The sequence below is a fragment of the Tasmannia lanceolata genome, unplaced genomic scaffold (assembly GCF_043159265.1).
Source record: "Tasmannia lanceolata isolate RefF3 unplaced genomic scaffold, GAP_Taslan_0.1 ptg000008l, whole genome shotgun sequence".
In the NCBI taxonomy this organism is placed as follows: Eukaryota; Viridiplantae; Streptophyta; class Magnoliopsida; order Canellales; family Winteraceae; genus Tasmannia; species Tasmannia lanceolata.
In genome coordinates, this window is record NW_027518685.1 from 29064663 (window position 1) to 29086584 (window position 21922).

The 21922-nt window shown below is 39.4% G+C and overlaps 1 protein-coding gene across 4 annotated transcripts; it reads left to right on the plus strand.

Moving 5' to 3' along the window:
- The first annotated feature begins 148 nt into the window (after positions 1 to 148).
- On the plus strand, positions 149 to 20070 carry LOC143885094 (5'-nucleotidase / magnesium ion binding protein). 4 transcript variants are annotated; one of them, XM_077389073.1, is made up of 11 exons: positions 149 to 275; positions 493 to 625; positions 1235 to 1295; positions 1398 to 1530; positions 10681 to 10804; positions 13657 to 13713; positions 14083 to 14179; positions 15291 to 15498; positions 19088 to 19148; positions 19247 to 19335; positions 19802 to 20070. In XM_077389073.1, exons 1-10 carry the CDS (start codon positions 193 to 195, stop codon positions 19307 to 19309), a joined length of 1020 nt encoding a protein of 339 aa, XP_077245188.1. In that variant the 5' UTR covers positions 149 to 192; the 3' UTR covers positions 19310 to 19335; positions 19802 to 20070. The 4 variants fall into 4 exon arrangements, with proteins under 4 accessions (XP_077245188.1, XP_077245187.1, XP_077245189.1 ...); XM_077389072.1 differs by having other exon boundaries at positions 164 to 275; positions 475 to 625; XM_077389074.1 differs by having other exon boundaries at positions 180 to 336.
- The last annotated feature ends 1852 nt before the right edge of the window (positions 20071 to 21922 follow it).

Sequence of the window (21922 nt, forward strand, 5' to 3'; positions counted from 1 at the left end):
AAAATCCATGATTATTTATAAAATCCATAATTTTATTATTTTTTAATTTTCAAAAAAAAAAAAAAAAAAAAAAAACCATGTTCCTAAACGGCCCCCTTTCCATAACCATTATTAAAAGGAGTGGAGATATCATTTCCCAATACTTATTTTTTGCAGAGTTGCACTCCCTCCTCAGATTTTCTAATCTCTCTCATGAGCTATCGAGTCCCAAGCATTTTGCTCATTAGTTGTTGCTCTTGGAAAGGACTCTCCTTCCCATCTCAAATCCAACCTAGGTTCCAAAACTCCTCTTCTTCATACATACATACATTGCTTTCCATACATACATTAACGCCTGTATGTATCCATGCATACAGAGAGACCCACATTCATTCCTCTCTTGCTTTCTCTAATTGGATTTTTATTTCTAGGGTTTGGTATAGAGACCCACATTCATTCTTCTCTTGCTTTCTTTAATTGGATTTTTATTTCTAGGGTTTGGTATTGCAATAGCTGTTGCAGGTCTCAAATCGAAAGGGAAGGTAAGTTGGATAGCGTGATGTTTCCAGAAATTGTGATCGGAGATCAGAATTTGCTCGAAAAAAAGAAAGCCTCCATCCGTCGTGACGGTCCCACCAAATTACAGGTTTCCGCTTCATTCTAAGATCTGTTTTTTCAGTCTTCCATGTCATTCTTTCTTCTCGTTTGTTTTGTTTTTCTTTTTTTATGAGATTTCAATGCGTTTTTTCTCTCTCTTTTTTCATTGTTTATTCGTGTTAGGGCCAATTAGACACGTAACACACTCTAATGTCAAGACACCAAGACAGCATCAAGGTTTTAAATGTCGGTTTCGGTGGAAATTTCGGCCGAAATCATGTAAAAATTTTATAAAAAATTTGGTTTTCTTAAAATTTCCACAGAAAAATAGTTTCGGTGGAAATTTCGGCCATTTCGGTGGAGATCTTTATACTTCGGTGGAAATCTTTTACATTTCGGTAGAAATTTTGTAAATAAGGGTGGAAAAAGAAAATTTGGTTGGGCCGAAATTTCGGGGAAATCATGTAAAAATCCGATTCAATGTAATTTCGGTTTCGGTTCAATATTTCGGCCGAAATTTAAAACTATGGACAGCATTATAAATTTTTGTAGAGATTGTGATGGGATTGAGTTCTTATCTTTTTTATTTTGTTTTAAATTTAATGAACTGCATTTTTTATTTTGTTCATTTTTTTTACCTCTGTTTCAAAAAAATTAGGTGATTGCTGATTTCGATGCTACGCTGACAAGGTATTGGATTAATGGATGCCGTGGGCAGAGTAAGTTGCATCTGTTGCTTTTATCTCCACACTTTAGCTTTCTTAATGGATCGTTATTGAATCTAGGGTTATTTTTCCAAAATTAACTAATGGCATGATCAGCCAGCCATGCACTATTACAGCAGAAGAATCCCATCTATGACATCAAGAGGCAGGAATTGTTTGACCACTATCACCCGCTCGAATTCTCACCTACAATTCCTATAGGGGAGAAAACAAAGCTCATGGAAGAGTGGTTTGTATCTTTCTTCCTCTCCCATTAACTATTTTCCTTTGACTCTTTCTAATAAAATGTTCTTTTTCTCCTTTGACTTTTGACCTGAAAATGTTGATTTTATTTGAGTGCTTACTGCTTTAATTTATTACAATGGTTATTATTGGGCTCCCTGCTTTTTCAACACAATTTTTTTGAGGGCAATTTGGTATCCTTGCAGTGCTATAGATTATATTTGACGTGACAACCTTTCTAAAGAACACAGAATTCCTGTTTACGAAAGAAATGGAAAAGAGCATGTAAGGACAAATGCAGCAACACCCTTAATTGTAACTAAAGCAAAAGACTGTCTATTTTATCATCTTTTTGTTGTTTCTTTTTGTTAGGGTTCCCAGGAGTGTTATGTGGTGGGTCCTTGAAAGGAAAAAAGTGCCTAATAAATATGTTGATGTGATTAAGGATATGTACAATGAAGCAGTAACTAGTGTCAGAACTACGGATGGCACGTTTAGTGAGTTTCCAATTACATTGGGACTGCACCAAGGATCAACTCTAAGCCCTTATCTTTTTACCATAGTTATGGATGAACTTACGGAGGTTATCCAGGATGAGGTGCCATGATGTATGTTATTTGCAGATGACATAGTATTAATTGACGAAACCAAAGCAGGAGTTAATTGACAAAAGAGGGTTAGTCTTGGTGCAACGGTAAGGTTGCTCCCTTGTGATCTGGTGGTCACGGTTTCGAGTCACGGAAACAGCCTCTCTGCAAAGCAGGGGTAAGGCTACGTACATCTAGCCCTCCCCAGACCCCACAATGGCGGAAGACTCGTGCACTGGGCCACCCGTTTTTATAGTATTAATTGACAAAACCAAAGCAACAGTTAATGCTAAGTTAGAGTTATGGAGAAGTACTTTGGAATCCAAAGGTTTTAGACCGAGTAGGACTAAGACAGAGTATATGGAGTGCAACTTTAGTAAGGTAAGGAGGCGGGGCGAGGGTGTAGTAAATATGACTGGACAGGAGGTACCTAAGAGGGATATCTTTTGGTATCTTGGTTCAATCCTACACAAGGAAGGAGAGATTGAAGAGGAATAAGAGCAGGTTGGTTGATGTGGAAGCATGCTTCATTAGTTATTTGCGACTGTAAAATACCTACCAAGTTGAAGGGAAAGTTTTAGGAGACAACTGTGAGGCCAGCCATGCTGTACGGCTTAGAATGTTGGGCCACCAAGAAGCAGCATGTGCATAAGATGAATGTAGCGAAGATGCAAATGCTTAGATTGATGTGCAGTCACACAAGGTTAGATAGAATTAAAAATGAAGACATCCGTAAAAAGGTGGGGGTTGCACCAATTGAGGAGAAGATTAGAGAGCACCCTTAAGATGGTTTGGGCATGTCCAACGTAGGCCTTTGGATGCTCCAGTGAGAACTGCGAAGAAGTGACTCGTACCAAGTTGATGGGGTAAAAAGAGGTAGAGGCAGACCGAAAACAACTTGGGGTAGAAGCAGTGAGGAAAGACTTGATGGCTAGGAACATAACAGAGAACATGACCTTGGATAGGAGAGAATGAAAGAAAATGATCCATGGGGACGAACACAACTAGTGTCAGGATTACACTTAGTCAATTTAAGTCGGGAAGATTCTTCCACCTTCTTTATGAAAATTTTCTAAAGGATTCATTAGCCGACCCCAACTAGTTTGGGACAAAGGCTTAGTTGAGTTGAGTTGAGTTGAGTTTGTTGTTTCTTTTTGTATATTTTTAACCATGTTTTGTTTTATATATGCTATTTAACTAATATGTATATATTCACTATTTAATATGTTTTTACTGACATGTTGGCATACGAGGTGTCTTAAGAGCTCACGCATGTGTCAAAGTTTCATGGTTTCAAACCTTGGAATAAATGAAAACTTCTAATCAAGCCATGCAAAGTTCATAAGGGATTTTGAATTGTTTATGAGAAGGCCAAGCTATCTCTTCTTGATGGCTTTAGTGATGCAACGATTAGGTTAAAAATAACCCCCACAATGTCCTTGAGGATAATAGGAGTAATACTTCTGGTGGTGGTTATGGTAATGGGGGTATCACAGCCTCAGGCCTGACCACATCCGCGTTCGGAATGGGTCTGTGACGAATATAACACCCCAATTGTGTTCGGAGAATGAGTGTGTGGGAGGCTAAGAGGATGGCACAGAGGCAAGTCTGCAGCCATTATACATTCATGTTGAAGGAGTAATACACGGATCTCGACAAAGGTAGGGAACCTTGATCTTGTGATAATCAAAGTTTCAAACATGGCATAAAGAACACCAAGACCCGAAAGAGTGTATTGAAATAGTCAAGATCATCCACGAGATGTTGAATAGCAACAAACAATTCTAATAGATTCTTCATCTTAGTCATATTATCTTGGATGGTGGATTTGCATTTCTTGTTTGTCTGCAATTCTAAAGTTCGCCACAAATCTATAGCTGATGTAACATTGAGAACATTAGAGAGAACTAGGGGTGTTCATTATTCGGTTAAAACCGAATAACCGAACCGAATTGGTTCGGACGGTTCGGTTCGGTTCTTTTCCATTTCGGTTCGGTTTCGGGTTTTTTTTTTTTTTTTTGGCAATTCGGTTATTTGGTTTCGGTTTCGGTTATCTCCAAAAAAAATTCGGTTAACCGAAATAACCGAATTAATGATAAAAACCATTATTTTTTCAAAAAAAGATGTGATATGGGCACTAGGGCTGGACATGGTTCCGGTTTTAACCGAAGAACCGAACCGAACCGGCTGCTTCGGTTCGGTTCGGTTCGGTTCTGGAACTTCACGGTTCGGTTCTGGGTCCCGAATCTGGGAACCGATGGCTTTCGGTTCGGTTCTGGGTTTGGGGACTTGGAACCGAGAACCGAACCGAACCGACAATTATATTAACTAATAGTATTAAGTGGGGGGTGTTGATATCATTTTTAACTTTATAACAAATTCGTATGACAAAAGGGGCTGCTGATATCATTTTTAAGACAAAAGAAATTAAGAAAAAAGAAACAAGAAAAGATAAGAAACCAGATCTTTTTTTTTGAAAAGGTTTCAATGATTTGATGCTCCTTTACAGAGAGGGAATGGAGGTAGATCTGTTCTAGGCTTCGGATTTTTCCTTCTCTTACTAGACGGCCTAGTTTTGTTACGGGCACCCATTTTTCTTCCTCCTCACGACGGCCACCGCCACGTCGGCCACCACGGCGATCGCCTCGGCCTCGGTTGCCTCGGCCTCCGCCTCGGCCGAATCCGCGTCTAAATCCGCCTCGCTCGCCTCTTTCAGCCATGGATTTGTTTTTGGGGGGTGGAGGGAACAAAAGGAGGGGTTTTGAGAGAAGAAACCAGATCTTTTTTGCCTCCACTGTTCTAACTTAACGAAACCCTAGATCGTTTCTGCCTCCACTCCGGCATCGATTGCTGCCGTGAGAAGATGAAGAAGAAAAAAAAGAAGAAGAAGAAGAAGAAAAAGAAGAAGGTATGTATTAATCCCTCTTTATCCCTCTTTCAATTTCTGTTTTCTCTTTCTTCTTCAAGAACTTTTTCAAAGAATCAAGGTAAGTTTCATAGTCCTCTGCTTTTTTACTTGATTTTTCACATCTAGTACTTGTTTCCTGGCTGATAAATGGATCTTGTACTCTGATTTTTATTTGTGGTTTTTTTTTTTTTTTGTAATTCCTTTTTTTTACTGTTCAACATTCATATTTCTGGTTTTGATTACATTTGGAGGACTCTGATTTGGTTTGTGTACTAGCAGAACTGTTCATTCATGGATTTGAGATATATTTTAGTCGAATTTGCTCCGAAAATGTCTTTTTGGTAGTGTCTCATGTTTGTTCTACCTAGGGTTTCTGGTTTTGATAGCATTTGGAGGACACTGATTTGGTTCAGTGTTTAGTATGAGGATGTATTTCAGAATTTTCAGGTTCACTTGGTTTAAAAACCAACCATTTTTTTTTTTACTGTTGCAAACCCAGAACCGAACCGAACCGAACCAGAACCGAATAATTCGGTTCTGGTTCGGTTCGGTTCCAGGTTCACATGGTTCGGTTCTGGTTCCAGAACCTGGGAACCGACAATAGGTGGTTCGGTTCTGGGTTCACCCCAGAACCGAACCGAACCGAACCATGTCCACCCCTAATGGGCACTCCAAAGGATGATCGAAACCGTCCATTTGATTGATCACAACTTAATTAGGTTGTGCTCAAAAAATCATTTCGATTGGATCATCCTAGCCCTCCGATCGAAACAAAGATTTTGCTTTTTTCCCTCTTTTTCTCCCACTATTCGGTTATTCGGTTTATCCGAATTTTTAATCGGTTCGGTTTTTTAAAATTTCGGTTCGGTTTCGGTTACCGAAATTTGATAACCGAAATTATTTCGGTTATCAAATTTCGGTTATTTCGGTTCGGTTATAACCGAATAACCACCCCTAGAGAGAACCTAAAAAGAAAGGGTGAAATTGATCGACACAAAAATCAGTTAACTGTGGGCATAATATGGAAAGTATTTTTGATTTTGTCCCAACAAGAGATAGTAATAGCAGTAGATTTCCATCTCCTGCTGCCATCTACAAATTTCTCTTTAATCCTTTCTACCCAAATTAACTCATTTGGAGGAAGAGAGTTCCCTGGAGATGATCAAGAAGACCTTGGGTATGTATGGCTAGGAGAACCTAACCCTTCCATTGGAGGAAATTATCATGGGATAATTTGATATTGCTTAGTTGCGAAAGCATTCATGGTGACGAGAGGAGAGAAACATTTGAGTACAAGAGTAGTCATTCGAAAAAAAAAAAAACAATAAGAGTAAAATATGGAAGAAGTAAGAAGAAGCTAGTGTGTGGAAGTTAAAAAATATGTATCAAATGGATGAAGAGGGAAAGAAAATGCCAAGGGCGTGCAAAGTTGGAATGGCCTTGATTAGGGGCTAGGAGGGATTTATGGGATTACTGCTGCATTTTCATGGGGTTTTGGATAGAGGTTGGAGACAAAGGCTAACATGCACCTACTGACCCAAGTTGGATGCCAAATGCCCAACTTAAGTAACTTAAGTGAAAGAATGTGAGCCCTATTTTAAAGAGAAAAAGGAGATTTAAGTGAGTAGCTAACATGTTGATGCAGAACTAAGAGATTTACTCTAACTTTCGGTTATGTAAAGCTTACTCCATTCTAGCTGACCTAGGGTTTGAAAAACTTTCCAAAAGTAGAACCAGACCTAACCTTCTCTGTGAAATCCCCCAACTATTCTATTGACTCAAATCTATTTCGCTCAATGATTTAATGCTCCCAGTCATTAGTACGTGTGTCTATGGTGCTGTTTCTGAGTTTTTGCTGTAACTCTAGGGGCAATCTCGATGACTTAACAAATTTCTTCATTATTATTGATCGAAACCTTTTCTTCTTGATTGATGGGGTGTCCAGTGTTGGCTACAGATTCTCTATCTTATTGGAGTTCATATTTAGAAGAGTGTCTAAAGCTTTGTCTACACCAACGTACTATGTAATCATTCTTGGCTTTATCAGTCAATCTCCCTCAACAAGTTCTACCTCTTCGAGTAGCCATGTAAACCTAAGCTTTCATACCAAACTTATGTAGAACTAGGAGAGTAGCTGATCTAGGGTTCGAACAAACTTTCTAAAATTATAACTAGATATAACGATTAAATCTGAGCCATAGGTTAACCAAAATTATCTGCAGTAAAATCACGTTGATCCACAGTAAAATTACTAATTATACCACTGGATCCTTTCTTTTTTCTGCCGACCCCAACTGGTTTGGGACAAAGGCTTAGTTAAGTTGAGTATCCTTTCTTTTTTCTGGGTGGTAAGCTGGGATCAAACTTGCAACCTCAAGGTTGAGAAACATAGCCTCAACCGTTGAGCTACATGCTTAAGTCCTTATGCCGTTGGATCTTGCAATCAAGTCAAATACTTTATCTGATGGTTGAGATTAACTCAATTGGCCATCAGTTTTACAATGATCTTCAGTATGATCGCAATAAACATTCAACAATTCATGCGAACTTTAAAATTTATAATCGAGGAAATTAGAGTTCTTTAAATTTGAACTTGTAGAATAATTAACAAGTTGTAGATATTCCCTCGAGAGATGGAGAAAAGAGAAGGAATAGATCTCTAGGGTTTCACACCATTGAAAATAATGAAATCAGACGTGGGAGATCAGGAAAGCACTTCATGATCAATTTTGAGAGGATGACTCATCTGAGGTTGCACAATGCATGCTTTCATTGATAAAACATAGGATATCTCCAACGATGGTCATATGCCTCCAACTTATAGATTCATATGCTTCTAGAGGATTTCAAAACCCTCACACATGTAGACCCTTGACACAAAGCCAAATTCCAAATTTTCTCTCAAAAAAGTTATGGAAATAAGAAAACCTACACCTAGTGTTGGGGACTTGTCTTTTTTTCAAAGTATGGTTGGAGGTTAAAAAAGGAAACAATTTTTTATGTTTTAGTAAAACTCCTAAGATATAAAATGCAAGAGACCGTTTTCTCTCGGGGTACGAGAGAGAGAGAGAGAGAGAGAGAGAGAGAGAGAGAGAGAGAGAGAGAGAGAGAGAGAGAGAGAGAGAGAGAGACTCTTGTTTTTTTCTCTTGTGGGTTATTCTCGGGTTGCTCGTGTGTACAGTCTTGGTTGAAAGAACAAGAAAAGGGTTGTGGTTTGTGGGTCTGCAGGTTAGTCCCGTTGTTATCTTCGTATTTTGTTTTCTCATACTAGAAGATCGATGTTCATCTTGTAGTTTGCTTTTTTTACTATTCTGTTTATTTGTTCACGATTGGATTGGATTTACCTAATGGTTTTCTCAACAAGTGGTACTAGAGCTCAGGTTGGATCGATTGTCATTGGGCCGTGGTTGGAGCGATCGTGGGTGTCTTTGTTAGAGCACAATTAAAGTAATTGTTAGCGGTAGAAAGATTATTCGATAGATTCTCGTTCGAGGTGGAGCTCCGTATTGAGGGTGACCTGAGATGGCAGTAACATCAGCTTCTACCCAGTTCGACATTGACAAGTTTGACAAAAAGAGTAGTTTCACCTTAGATAGATGAGGGCGAAGCACATTCTTGTTCAACGGGGTTTGGCTAAGGTGTTGAAAGAAAAGGATGGGAAGGTGGAGAAGATGACGGATACCGAGTGTGATAGATTATATCGTCCGGCTGGGAACACGGTGACTAGTGTTCCTAAGATCTCGATGGATGGATGGAAATAGTGTGCGGATGGCAAGTACCTGTGCAGTGTTTCTTTCGCAATTGGTAAATAAACATATTTCTAGGTTTCAGATGATGGTGAGGAGGTGGCAGCACATATGATGGGGAGGACGAATCGAGATCCATCTTTAGGGTTAATTGGGTAAGTCAACTGGTTGACAATTACACACGTGCATTGGTCGTGTTGATCGAGTCAAGTAGAGTTAGAACCATGATGATTTGATGGTGTGTAGTTGGTACTTTGGAAAGCCAATGGTGGTTTCCGGCGACAACCGACTAGTGCCGACATCAACAGAAAATCTCTAGGTCGCTGGAAAACAAGCCAATGTGGATGTTGGGAAGTTGCCTTGTTTCCCACATATGGTGGGAAGTTTAAAAAATGAAATTGTTTTTTTAGTTAAACCTAAACCTAAGATATAAAATGCAAGAGACGATTTTCTCTTGGGAGAGAGAGAGAGAGAGAGAGAGAGAGAGAGAGAGAGAGTCTCCCCTTGGATTTTTTTTTCTTGTGGGTTTTTCTCAGGTTGCTTGTGTGTATAGTCTTGGTTGAGAGAATAAGGGTTATTTGCGGGTTTGTGTGTCTGCAGGTTAATCCCATTGTAATCCTTTATTTTGTTCTCTCATAGTGGAAGATCGTGTTCTCGCTAGTGGACATAGGAATCTTGGCCGAACCATGTAAGATCATAGTGTTCATCTTGTGGTTTGCTTTTCTTTTTACTATTCCGTTTATTTGTGCATGATGGGATCGAATTTGCCCAGCAATTATCTCAACAACCTAATCCCCCAAAAAATAAGACTCCCCACTTAACATGTAGTGGGACTTGATGAGCCCTATCTTATTTCAAAAACTCACTAAAGTGACTTAAGTAGATTAAAAAGAAAAAGACTTACATACCCCTACAGACTTACAACATTAAATCTCTTGAACTTTCTAACTCTTAAGAGGGGCTCATCCTTTCATTGAAGCTCCAAACCAAAGTTTGTGGTTGACTTCTTTGCTCTTGGGTGCCTTGGAAATGACTGTTTTGTCCCCTTTTTTTTATTCCCACAACCGTAGACTTTAAGGTAATCCCTATCACATGCACCTCACTTAAGTTAGGCTTGAGTTGGCAAGGAAAGGGAAAAGGGGTTCGAAAGGAGCGAGGGTTTGAAACTTTCTTGGAGATGGGAAAGCCCTAAAAAATGGTGATTTTTGAAATATTTTGCTGGGAGAAATAGGAAAATAAGAGTAATAGAGAAGAAGGTGAAACGATGGTAGAAGTAAGAACTTTGTTTTTTAAATGAAGAGGACGAAAAGGAAGTTATGATCTGATTGAAGAAGGAAAATAAAGATATACATTGTTTGAGAGATTGGAGTGAGGAGTGTCATTGGAACTTGATCTTCTTGCTCTGATACCATTAAAATATTGAATAATCTAATAGAGTACAAAGAGATGGAGGAGAAAAAACTTTTGGAGTGCAGAACCTAATTCTATTCATCAATGCAAGTAATATATACATATAAGTGGGTTTTGATCAGAATGACCAAAATACCTCTATCACTAAACGACCCATTTTTTCAGGTATAGTAATCTTTTCTTCAACCCATAAAAAAAAGGTAATATTTTCTTTTTTTTATTGATCACTAACCATTGCAGTCACACCTGCCCGTTTAACTATTTAGGAGAAAATTCAAATTTGAGTTTGGATATGACCTTTTGATGGGTTTAATAATCATATATTTCATTTTCACCGGTTACCTAACTATGACATTGAGTTGTTTCTTCCACAAATATCCTGTGCTCAGACTTGTACGTTATTCTATGGCTTTATAGTGCCTACTTCCCTTTATGCTTACTATTATGTTTCTATTGAATCTGAAGAAGATATCAAGGACCCGTCGATGATAATTTTATCTTTGCAGGTGGGGGAAAAGTCATGCCCTTCTTATTGAGGGTGGCCTCACCTATGACGACATAAAGAAATCTGTGGCGAATGCTGTGATTGCTTTTAGAGATGGTGTAGTTGAGCTTTTTGAGTTCCTGGAGGTAGAGACTCATCTTCTGTGGTTATTTTATTTGATCAGTTCTTAGAGACTGTAGATTTACAATCTATGGTTTAACTCAAGTAACCCAATGAGAACTCTGCTGGAGCCAGCATATAATTCCAGTTCCCAAAAACTCCATGTTGACTTGACCAAGATGATCAAAAGTTCGATTATGTTATGAAGGATCTGCTGACTGAGATCTGCTGTGTTGGAAAAGAACCAAAATGAGAGAATGGAATGAGTTAGGTTGGGAACACACAAGACAGATGATAGAGTGAGACCCTCATGGGGTGACAAAGAACCAGTACCAGAAATGGGAACTTTGGTGCCATCAGCCAGAGTGACAAAACGAGAATGAGAAGGAAATGACTGAAATGATGTAAGGGATTGAGAGGTACCCGTCACATGGTTGGATGCCTCAGAATCTATGATCCAGGAGCTGGAGCTAGTGAGAAGGGAAGCAGGTGCACTACCTGACTGGGCAACTGCGGCGGATGGAGGGTGGCTGCTAAGGCGGAGACGCTGAAGCTCCTCATAATCAGCTCTGGTGAACGCAAAAGGCTCGTCTGGAAGATCTGAAGTAGAAGACTGGAATGTGCCATCAATAGGGGACGCAACAGAGAGGTGGGCAGCGCGGGAATGATGGAGCTCTGGATGAAGCACGGAGCAAGTATCAACACGGTGACTATTCCTCTGACAGTGAGTGCAATATGGCCTACCACGACCACCTGTACCACGGCTACCACCCATCACACGACCACGACCACGGCCAAAGGAGCCTCGAGCACGGCCAAAGGAGCCAGTGCCACGACCAAAAGGACCAGTGCCACGACCGGAAGAAGTCCCAGTATCATAAGAAGCAAGAGCGGAACCCTCTGAAGGAAGCATAGTGGATGAGCCTCCCGGGGCACACTGCCGAGCACGGGAGTAAATCTCTGGGAGAGAGGGAATGGTCCCTCAGCCAATCATCTGCTGACGGAATGGTAAGAAGTCCGGGCCCAAGGACTCAAGGTAGTGTATAGCCCTAAGCTGATCCCGCTGACGAGCTAGAACCGTCAGATCTGAAGTGAGGGGCATAAAGACATCGAGCTGTTGGCATAGAGAGATAAACCGGCTGTAATGGTCAGAGAGGGATAAGTTGCGACGTTCAAGACGAATCCACTCAGAGTAGGTCGCACATATGCGAGTGATGTTATCAACCCCAGAGAACATGAGAGCAACATGCTCCCAAATGTCCTTGGCAGTCACTAAGTCCATCATCGGCTGAGAAATATGAGAAGCCATGCTCTGCCATAGTAACGTGCGAACCATCGCATCATCCTGACGCCACCGGTCATAGGATGGATCTGAGGAGGGTGGAGGACCCCGCTCAATGAGAGACACTCTGTCGCGAGCGAGAAGATAGGTCTCAACAGCCCTCCTCCAGCTAAGATAATTGGAGCCGTCAAGGCGCTCCGAAGTCATCTGGGGAAAGGACTGCTCAACAAAGGGAGAGTACACTGTGGGATGGTAGCTCAAAGGAGAAGGAGCCCCGGGAGGATCAGTCACACTGTCAGTAAGGGAGGGTGAGAGAGGAGGATCCGAAGTATTCGATGGATCCATCGGAAGAGAAAAAGCTCACGACGGCCCGAAAGGAGATGAAATATAAGAGACAAAGAGAAGTCACAAGGGCGACTCCATCAGATGAGCGCGGCTCCGACGACACAAGAGAATGAGGAGAGGCATATAGAGACAATGCACATGAAGGAGCATAGAGAGAAAGATTCGGGCCAATGCCGAGAGGAAATCGGGGCCGCGAAGAAGAGGAATAATAGAAATAGGAGATTTACGCCATGAAATAGGGAGTGGGTGAGGGATTTAGGGTTTTATGAGGTAGAGGATTTAGGGCTTTAAGAAGGGGAAATTAGGAGTGAAGATTTTGGGGTTTTAGGAGGGAGAAGAAGAGGGAAATAGAGAAAGGAGGGAGGGGAGAAAGAGGGCAGCAGGTGTGGGGGGGGGGAGTGGAGGAGGAGGAAGAAGAAGAAATAGTGAGGGGAGGGCAACCAGGGGGCGCGCACAGGGGGGGTGCACAAGGGGGGCAAGAGGAGAAGAAGAAGAAGAAGAAGAAGAAGAGAGGAGGAAGAGAGGAAGAGGGAAGAAGGAGAAGAGTGGGAAATGGGTTTAGGTCATGGGGTTGGGTGGAGAGAGTGGAGAAGAAGAAGAAAAAGAAGGAGAAGAATCTCCAATTTGGTCCCTAGGGCACTAAAACCCCAAGGCTTTTATACCATGTTGGAGAAGAACTAAAATGAGAGAATGGAATGAGTTAGGGTCTCTCCCCTTCACTCAAGTATATATAAGATGGGAAAGAGGAAAAGACTACTATGCCCTTATGGCATACATACATAGAAACACACATAGATATCCAACATGCTGATTTCTGGTAAAATCATTTGGATCATTAATTGGAGCCTTGGTAAACTGAAGCAACCCTATTGATGATCAAGTTTTCTGGGAGTCTAGTTCACATGGAGTTCCCTCATCTTGAACTGCTTGTGTTCACTTCTGATTGGTCTAAATTTAGATAAACACCTTAAAACTGAATTCCAAAAGGTTTTGTATCTTTGATTATATTATTTCTAGATTTATTTAGTGACTGGACTCTGAACTGCCATATGGTGCAGTGCATATTGAGTAAGTATGCTCAGGATCTGGGCACAATAGCTTCTGCTGCTTTGAACTATAGCTACTAGATCAAGTTTACATTTCTCTTGGGGTAATAGAAGCAATAACCCATTGGGATGTGAAAATATAGCCCAAGAATTGATTGATCAGGTTCTCACCAACTTAAGTTCTTTCATTTTTTTTAATTGACAGGAGAGAGATGTGCCTGTTCTTATATTTTCTGCAGGCCTTGCAGACATCATAGAAGAGGTCAGTATCACAAAACTTGTTCCATAAGTTCTCTTTAGACCTTATAGCTTGTAGCCAGGGTTTAAAAGCTTGAAGCCGGACCTATGAGTTGTCAATGCCCAGGTCTGAGTTGAGAATGTCACCATTCCAATTTTCTTCCTGTGTTTAAGAAACATATTCTTCTGTATTACATTTTTCTGAAATTCCGAGTACTTGATTCTTTTCAAGTAGGCATGTGTCTTAATTTTGTTGAGGTGGATCAACAATTTTTAGTGTACTCAATTGAGTTGTAAAACTATTTTTGTTGCCATTTTCAATCAAATATAACTTGAGGCATTTCCTTTTGCAAACTATACAGATGATGCATGACAGTTGTGCATCTTCTTGTAGGTTTTGAGGCAGAAACTTCATAGATCTTTTAAAAATATCAAGATAGTATCAAACAGAATGGTCTTTAATAGCAGCGGCCAGCTTGTCGCTTTTAAAGGTATCCATTTGGCCCCATTTTATAATTTTTTCATAATTGTTTTTGCTACAAGTTCTGTTTTAGCAATTGGTAATCTTTTCAACCAGATACGTTAACTTTTGGCATTTTACAGATATTCGGTTGGGGGATTGATTACCTACATCAAATTTAAGCTTGATTCAGTAAATTGCTTTTCTCATGATCTGTTAGAAATGGATCAAACTAAAGGGCTGGAATTTCCGGAACTGATCTCTAATTTTGTATGTATATTCAAGTAGAAGAGTTCTTTAATAAAAATCAGAGAAGATTAAAAAACCACAAGCATATTCCAATAGAGTGGGACTTTTCAATTAAAAACATGCAAAAAATGCTCAAATGCTTACATACGCATCCGAGGCATAGAGTTATGCTGTTCTTCACAAAAGTCAAGAAAATGCATGAAAATAAGCCCCAAGAAAAAAAAGTGATGAGTTTTACATATAGCATTCCCTTTCCCCTCTTCTGTACCTCTCCAGACTCAAAAATTAAAGATAAAAGGTTCCTCACAATTTTTGGCACCTAAGCCATAACATACAAATCTAAGTAAATATAACTTCCCTATTTTCACGTTCCAAAAAAAGTTTTCTCATTTTAATACAAACATGACTCGGTAAGAAACTCTAAAATATATCTTAATATTTTCAAACCCCACAAAAATGGGCTTGGTGCTTATTGAAGAGAAAAACCAGGTCCCGTTATGTCAAAAGGGACTCACATGGGCCCACTAACCATCATACATATGATGTAATGTGGTTGGGTTGGTGATAGCAAGATAGATGCTTTCTTCCTCCTTTTGTAAACTTCCTGGATTAGAATAGGGAAGACTCTTTGGGCTTCATCGGCTACATAAAAAACAGGCATTCTTGATTCTTTTCAAATATTGTGGAGCTTTTGTAGGGTTCGTCTTTCAATTGTTTCACTAATGTTTACTCATATTCATTTTCTTTTCATTCATAGCAGAATAGAACTGTTGTGGTTATTTTTTTTGAATGGCCTGTTGCGGTCATTGTTATTTACAGAAATATTCTGATGAATTGAAAGTCATATATTATATTGCATTATTTAGTCATTTTCTAACTGATTTTGATGGTAGGGAGGACAATTCATGTCCTGAATAAGAACGAGCATGCTCTTGATATGGCTGCTCCAGTTCATGACCAATTAGGTGGTATAGATAAGCTAAATGATGACAATGTCACAGTAAAGAAGAGGACTAATGTGTTACTACTTGGAGATCACATTGGAGATTTGGGCATGTCTGATGGTTTGAATTATGAGAACCGGATTGCGGTCGGATTCCTGTAAGTCAATAACTCTGCCTCACCCAGCCTGTCCATCTTCAATTTTTTCTTTCTGCTACAGACTGCTATCCATAAACTATCTGGGTTGATGTCTTGTGCTTATTATTTGATATGTCGGTCCATCATCTTTGGATATGTTTCTGTTTTCTATAGAATTGGATAGATCTGTCCACTATCAATCAGCATGTAGTTGTGATTGATTCCTGTAACTCCTATTGACAATGCAAACAGAATGTGAAATGCCAGTTTGAAAGTCTGGAGAATGCAGAGTGCGTAGAATCTGCCCTAGGTGAACATGAAGCTCTAGAACATTGAACAAATGTGTTATGGTAGTTTGACGCTACTAGTTGTTAATCTGAAATTAATTTCCATTTACTCAAATTCCTGTATTAGTCCCAATATTTTGTTTTCCTAATCGACAATAACTGATTATTGTAAGTTTCCAAACTTATAGACTTGCTTGTCCATTCCAAGTCACATGCTTTTGTTTGGCTTGACGTATTTATCTGATTTGATAGATTTTTTCCCTTGACGGTACCTTAAATTCTGTGGCTTGGGTCTGATCAGGGTTATTGTATCATTTCAGGGGACAGGACACTTTATTCTTATTAGGTGTATAAGGTGGAATCTTTGGCCCAATCACCTATAATGGGGATGTAGAGAATGTTTATGAATCCATTGATTGGACTTGATTACTTGTTCGCGAGGACGAGTTCTACTAATTGGTGGAGAAAGTGGAATGGGTCCTGAATTTCCTCTGCTTGGTTTTTCTATTTTACCTAATAGTTCTCCAATTTGTTTACTTAATAGTTCTAGAGAGTTAAGGCAGTTTTGTTCCTTTGCCCATTCTTATTCATTATTGTTTCTCAGTTTTTGAGTGACCGTATCAAGATTCAAGAGGGAAACCTGGTTGGAGATGATGGTGGGATTTGGAGTTGACTCTTAAGCTTTAGGGATCCCGTATTCATGATTTGCTAATGACATTTTTTGCTTTTTGGTGCCTCACTTTCCCATGCTCATTATATAATGACCCCAAGAATCAGGAATTTCTGTGCAATGATACTTTTAGGAGCTTCTTATGTTTTTGGTTTTGTTGGGAAAATACCCAAAAAGTTTAAAATTTAAAAATATATAAAATGGGTAAAAATATAAGGAATTACAAAATCAATAAAAAATGAAAAGCAGAAATATATTAAAATATATGAAAAGCTATAATGGCTGCTGAAAATAGTTAGTTACAACTTACAACTAAAGAAAACCATATGTTTCTTTCCAACTTAAGGAAATGCGGGCAGGGTAGAGCTCGGCAGAGGTTTCGAGAGTAGGGTAGGGTCCTGTCCTTAAGATTAGACTCAATGGAAGTTGTTCTAACGAATGGGGTTGACTACATTAGTAGAGGAATCCTTCTATCAAGACTCCATAAAGGATGACCTTATTTACGTACGTATTACTTAAATATCAAATGATTAATCACGACCCGAATCCGGATTTTTTATTAAATAGGAATCCAAGACAGCTCCTGAAGAGACCCAACTCCAATGCCCCTTTCCTCTTTTGGCAAAAGACTGATGGAGGAGGGCCCTTGTGAGAGATCCCTAGGTATAGGGAGGCTTTTTTTTTTCTTTTATTGTAAGGGTTGTTAAGTCTTATTATTAAGTGACTTAAGTCAAGTGGCCCACATATGTTTAAAATTCACATAGTTTATTAAGTGATCAAGAGGGCCCACAACACCACATGGCCAACAGGGCCTGCTTTGCCTTTGAAATTTTCGTGGGTTTTAGAGTGTTGACTAGTTCTAAGACCAAGTCCTATGGATACACCATTGACACATGGCATGCTAGGACAGGTGGGCCTTTTCCATAACAGAGTAGAAGTTGAGTTCATATATGACTAGGAGTAGATTTTCGTGGGGTTAGAGAAACTCTATAAACATGTAAGGCCTCTTGGCCATTAGGGATGAATTTAATAAATCCCATTGCTTGCAGCCATTTTCTCTCTTAAGGTGTGATTCTTCAAGCTAGGTGAGATGCCTAGAACCCTAAGGTGACTAGGTTTGTTTCCCTGACTTATTTTTTTCCTTTTATTTCAGTTCTTGATCTGCATATTATGCTGTGATCCCTGCACCTAAGCCTTCAAATCCTGCATGAGAAATCTAGTGGAGCTTGATTGCTTGTGCTCTGTGGGTGTTAGTGGTCTTCTTAGACTTGAAATTATGGAGGGGGTGCCTTTGACTGTCCAAGTGTTTTTCTTATTGGGTGTCCAGTAGACAAGGGGTCTGGGGTTGGATAAGGGGGCACAATTTGGACTCCATCAGTTAGGGTCCTTCTGTTGGACTTGGGTTACGGACACTTTCCTTTCTGGTTGTAGATTGAGTGTTACCCTTTGATTAAAATGAAACCTAGACATGCCATGGAAGTTCACATTTGATTTCCTTGGTTGGGGTTTTGGTACGATGGGTCTCAGGGGCTTCTTGCACAGTCTATGGTTGTATTTAGGAAAACCATTCAAATCCTTCTCAATTTCCTACATACATGCAATGTGTGAAATAGATACTCAGAAATGAAAGGTAAACACTAAATGCGATCTGGAAATATACAAGTGTGAAGTCAAAACTGGGCATCAAACCATGTACCTTTCAAGCTGGCTTGTTTCACTAGTTTTGGCATATTATTGTGAACTGTATTACGAACCGGTTTGCACATATCGTTTTGCAATACTGCAAAACAACATGGCGTTGAGTGAACTAGGTAACTTATGATTTGACCATTGATTGGGCCTTTCCTTTTTGTTGAATCGGAATTTAAACACACTACTTGAATCCTGGATAAATTGACTTGACTCAGCTGCGTTTTGATTTGACCAACAAGCTTTTCAAATATTTCTTTTATGTTATCAGTTAGGAATCCTTCTCCCTATTTCCTTCTTGGTGCACTCAAATTTGCCAATAGGTTTTGAGCTTCATGAAGGCACTATAACATATTTATGAAACCTCAAACTGACTTCACAATTGATAGGGAAAATTGTATCACCTTGGTGATTTCTGAGTTGGCTTCACAGGTCAAATGATTTTGAAAAAAAGCAGCAGTAAACGGCTGTAAGGATTATATAAAATACTCAAAAATGTGAAACCCTAAAGAAACTGAGAGGTAAAACAAAGGCTACAATGATAGAAAAGTTAGAAAATTGTGAAATGAAAATGACATCCAATATGCAAATGCCTTTGCACAAATAGTTAAAACATATAGAATATAATATTCAATATATATGTTGAAAAAATATAAAGATCCTAGAAAAGAGGGAAAAAAGTGTTGATACCTATGGAAACAGATAACCTCCTTCATTAAGAAACGTCTATTGTGGGGGTGGGTGTGTAATTTGAGCAGGTCGGTTGTATTTACTTTTATATTTTTCCCTTTTATAAAGTTTGATTTCCAAATATAGTGAAAAAAGAAAAAGAAAACTCTCAAGTAAAGTTGAGAAAGCTTGCAGTCATTGATCTCTTTCTGTTGTTCAGGAACAATTGGCAGATTTTCAGAATTTTTCTATAGCATCTTTTTTATTTCTTTGAAATTGGTACTTGCTCTTGCAGGAATGACAATGTAGAGAAGTCTCTTGAAAGTTACCGCAATGCATTTGACATTGTGTATCTGGTGTGTTTATTGTCAGAAATTACATGCTTTTAGTTAAGTGGTTATTTCAGCTGCCTGGATATCATTCTATTTCCATTTTTGGAATTTCTGTTCTGCAGAATGATGCATCCATGCGAGGAGTTTTCGAGCTCGTTTCTCAGCTTTGTTCCTCGAAAGAATAATCTTGTATTCAACCTCCCTTTACACGGTACTATTCAACCCACATTTCTTTCCCATGTTAATCCTTATGCTCATTCCTTGATATTGTGAGATAGTCGGGTTATACTGAGAGGGATAAGGAAATTCATTCTCTTTTTCTTTGATTGGTGAATATTTTTTCTTAGAAACATCATTGTCCCCTTTGTAGTCCATTAGGAGGGAAGCTGATGACGTTTCCTTTCATATCATAGTTATAAAGAGCTCTGAATAATTGGAAAAGTCTTCAAAAATCAACTTAAATAACTATAGGCATACTTTTCTAAAATTCATAGCTAACCCTTCCATGCACTTTTCTAAATTTTTCTTGAACTCCACCCAAACTTTACATGAATGTTTTGAATACCAAATTGTTCCTGAATCCAAGCTTCATAACTATGGGCAAATAGATATGCCATACATCTTTGTTTTTTAAGAGAAAAAGGGAATTTATTTGCTCTTTTCTTTGTTTGTTCCAGGTCAGTGGGAACTGTAATAGCCAATGGAGAAAGTTCGAAATAAGGAGGATATATCCTACCAAAACAATGTGGTGTAACTGTGTAAGTATCATATTCCTTTTAGGACCTCAGGAGATCTTGGATCTGGAGGGGCTGCAAGCACAAGATTCTTTCAATTCTATACGTCTATATTATATGACATGGAATAACTTGGTAGCCATGGATTGGCCCTGTGATTATTTAAACCTTATAAAGGTTCTTCCATTTATCATTTTTTTAAGGTAATGAAATTTTTTAAGGATTTGCTAGGGACCATCGTAGAATGCATTTCGGGCTTGGGCTGTTGCATTTGAGAGCAGCCACCACAGATTGAATTAAATGAATAAGACAAAATCTGAGCATGTTTGGCTACTCTCAAATGCAACAGCCCAGGCGCGAAATGCCTTCTGTGACTAGCTACTATTACACATTCAATGCCAGTACACAAGACCCTTAACACATCATCCCTGCATATGCAAGTATTATATGCACGTCAACAAAATCTCAAAACTTAGTTATATAAAAAGAAGGGATAATTACATTTACACCCTCTCTAGTTTCTGACACATCCACTTCAACCCCTATAGTTTAAAAAGTGACAGAGACATCCCCTCTAGTTTCGTTTTGTTTAAGGTTTGCCCCCTCAGCTGAAGGTTCGTCCATAGATTGAAGGGTTAGGATGATCCGATGGAGCTGATTTTTTGGGCACACCCTATCTATGTGAGGACCCATCAAATGAACGCTTTGGAACATCCAAATAATGTGGGCCCATACCAGAATCCAAACAAAAAATCAGCTCCATCGGATCATCCTAACCCTTCAATCTATGGACGAACCTTCAGCTGAGGGGGCAAACCTTAAACAAAACGAAACTAAGGGGGATGTCTCTGTCATTTTTTAAACTATAGGGGTTGAAGTGGATGTGTAAGAAACTAGAGGGGGGTGTAAATGTAATTATCCCTAAAAAAAAGGAAAAATAATAAAACGGAAAACACTTTGAAAATGGGATCCCGCGTGCAAAATAAAAAATGGGAGTATTAAGACCGTTGCTCTGACCTTTTTGAAGACTTATTTATTGCTATATGGGGATTTGAGCTCCCTTCTTTTCTCTTTTAGTGGACGTGGCTGCAATAATCAATGCCCACTTTCTTTACCAAAACGGGATCCCGTTTTCCTAGCAGTGCTCAGATAAGTGAATCTTTATTAGGTCATGGATAGTGACTGTGGAAAATATTTTCAGAAAAACTTTTCCCTACCCCTGTTAGTAACTTAATAAGTGAATTTCTATTGATTCTTGTGAAGGACGGCTCTATGCCTCTATTTACTTACCCCGATCAAAAAAATTTGAATTGGGCTCCATCTGCTCTAGAATTATGCTCCAATCCTAGGTCATGGATAGTGATTTTTTTACCCTACTTTGATTCTAATCCTCGGTAAAAAGTTAAAAATCTGACTTTGAAGTTATACGACATCAGTATAAGTACAAAATGGCCAAATCCCACATAAGGATTTGCTAGTGTCCATCCCAAAAGGCATTTTGCAGATGGCCTGCATGTGAGATGCCTATGTAATATTTGTGCAAAGCTTTGCACATCATCTATCATGGCAGAAGAGAATAAACATATAGACACTCAACAGGGTTTTCTGCATTAGTTTTTACTTCATCTCAAGCGTTCTAAATTGACGATCCCAGTAAAAGAAAGAACATTTGTCTGAGTTACTATTGCTGTAGAAGTTGATCATGGGATGTTACTTGCACTCAACAATGGAGGTGGGGATGGCCTTGTCCCGTCCCGCCCCGATTCAATACCTAATGTTTTGTTTTAAGAGGTCGGCCCCTATATAAGTTGTATAAACCATTTTCTCCTCTCAAATAAGAAGTCTCCTTTTGATTTCGTTCGCATGAGACGGGGATGCGGATTAGGTTTTCCCCGTGAGACGGGGATGGGGATTCCCCGCCATCCCCACTTTGGGGATGGCCAATTTTCCTTCAGGCAGGGACGAGGACGAGGTCGGGGATGGGGAAATGCAACATCCGGCTCTGCCCCTCCCCGTTGCCACCCCTAATCGCGGAAAAGCAGGGGAGAGTGCAAGTATTTACCA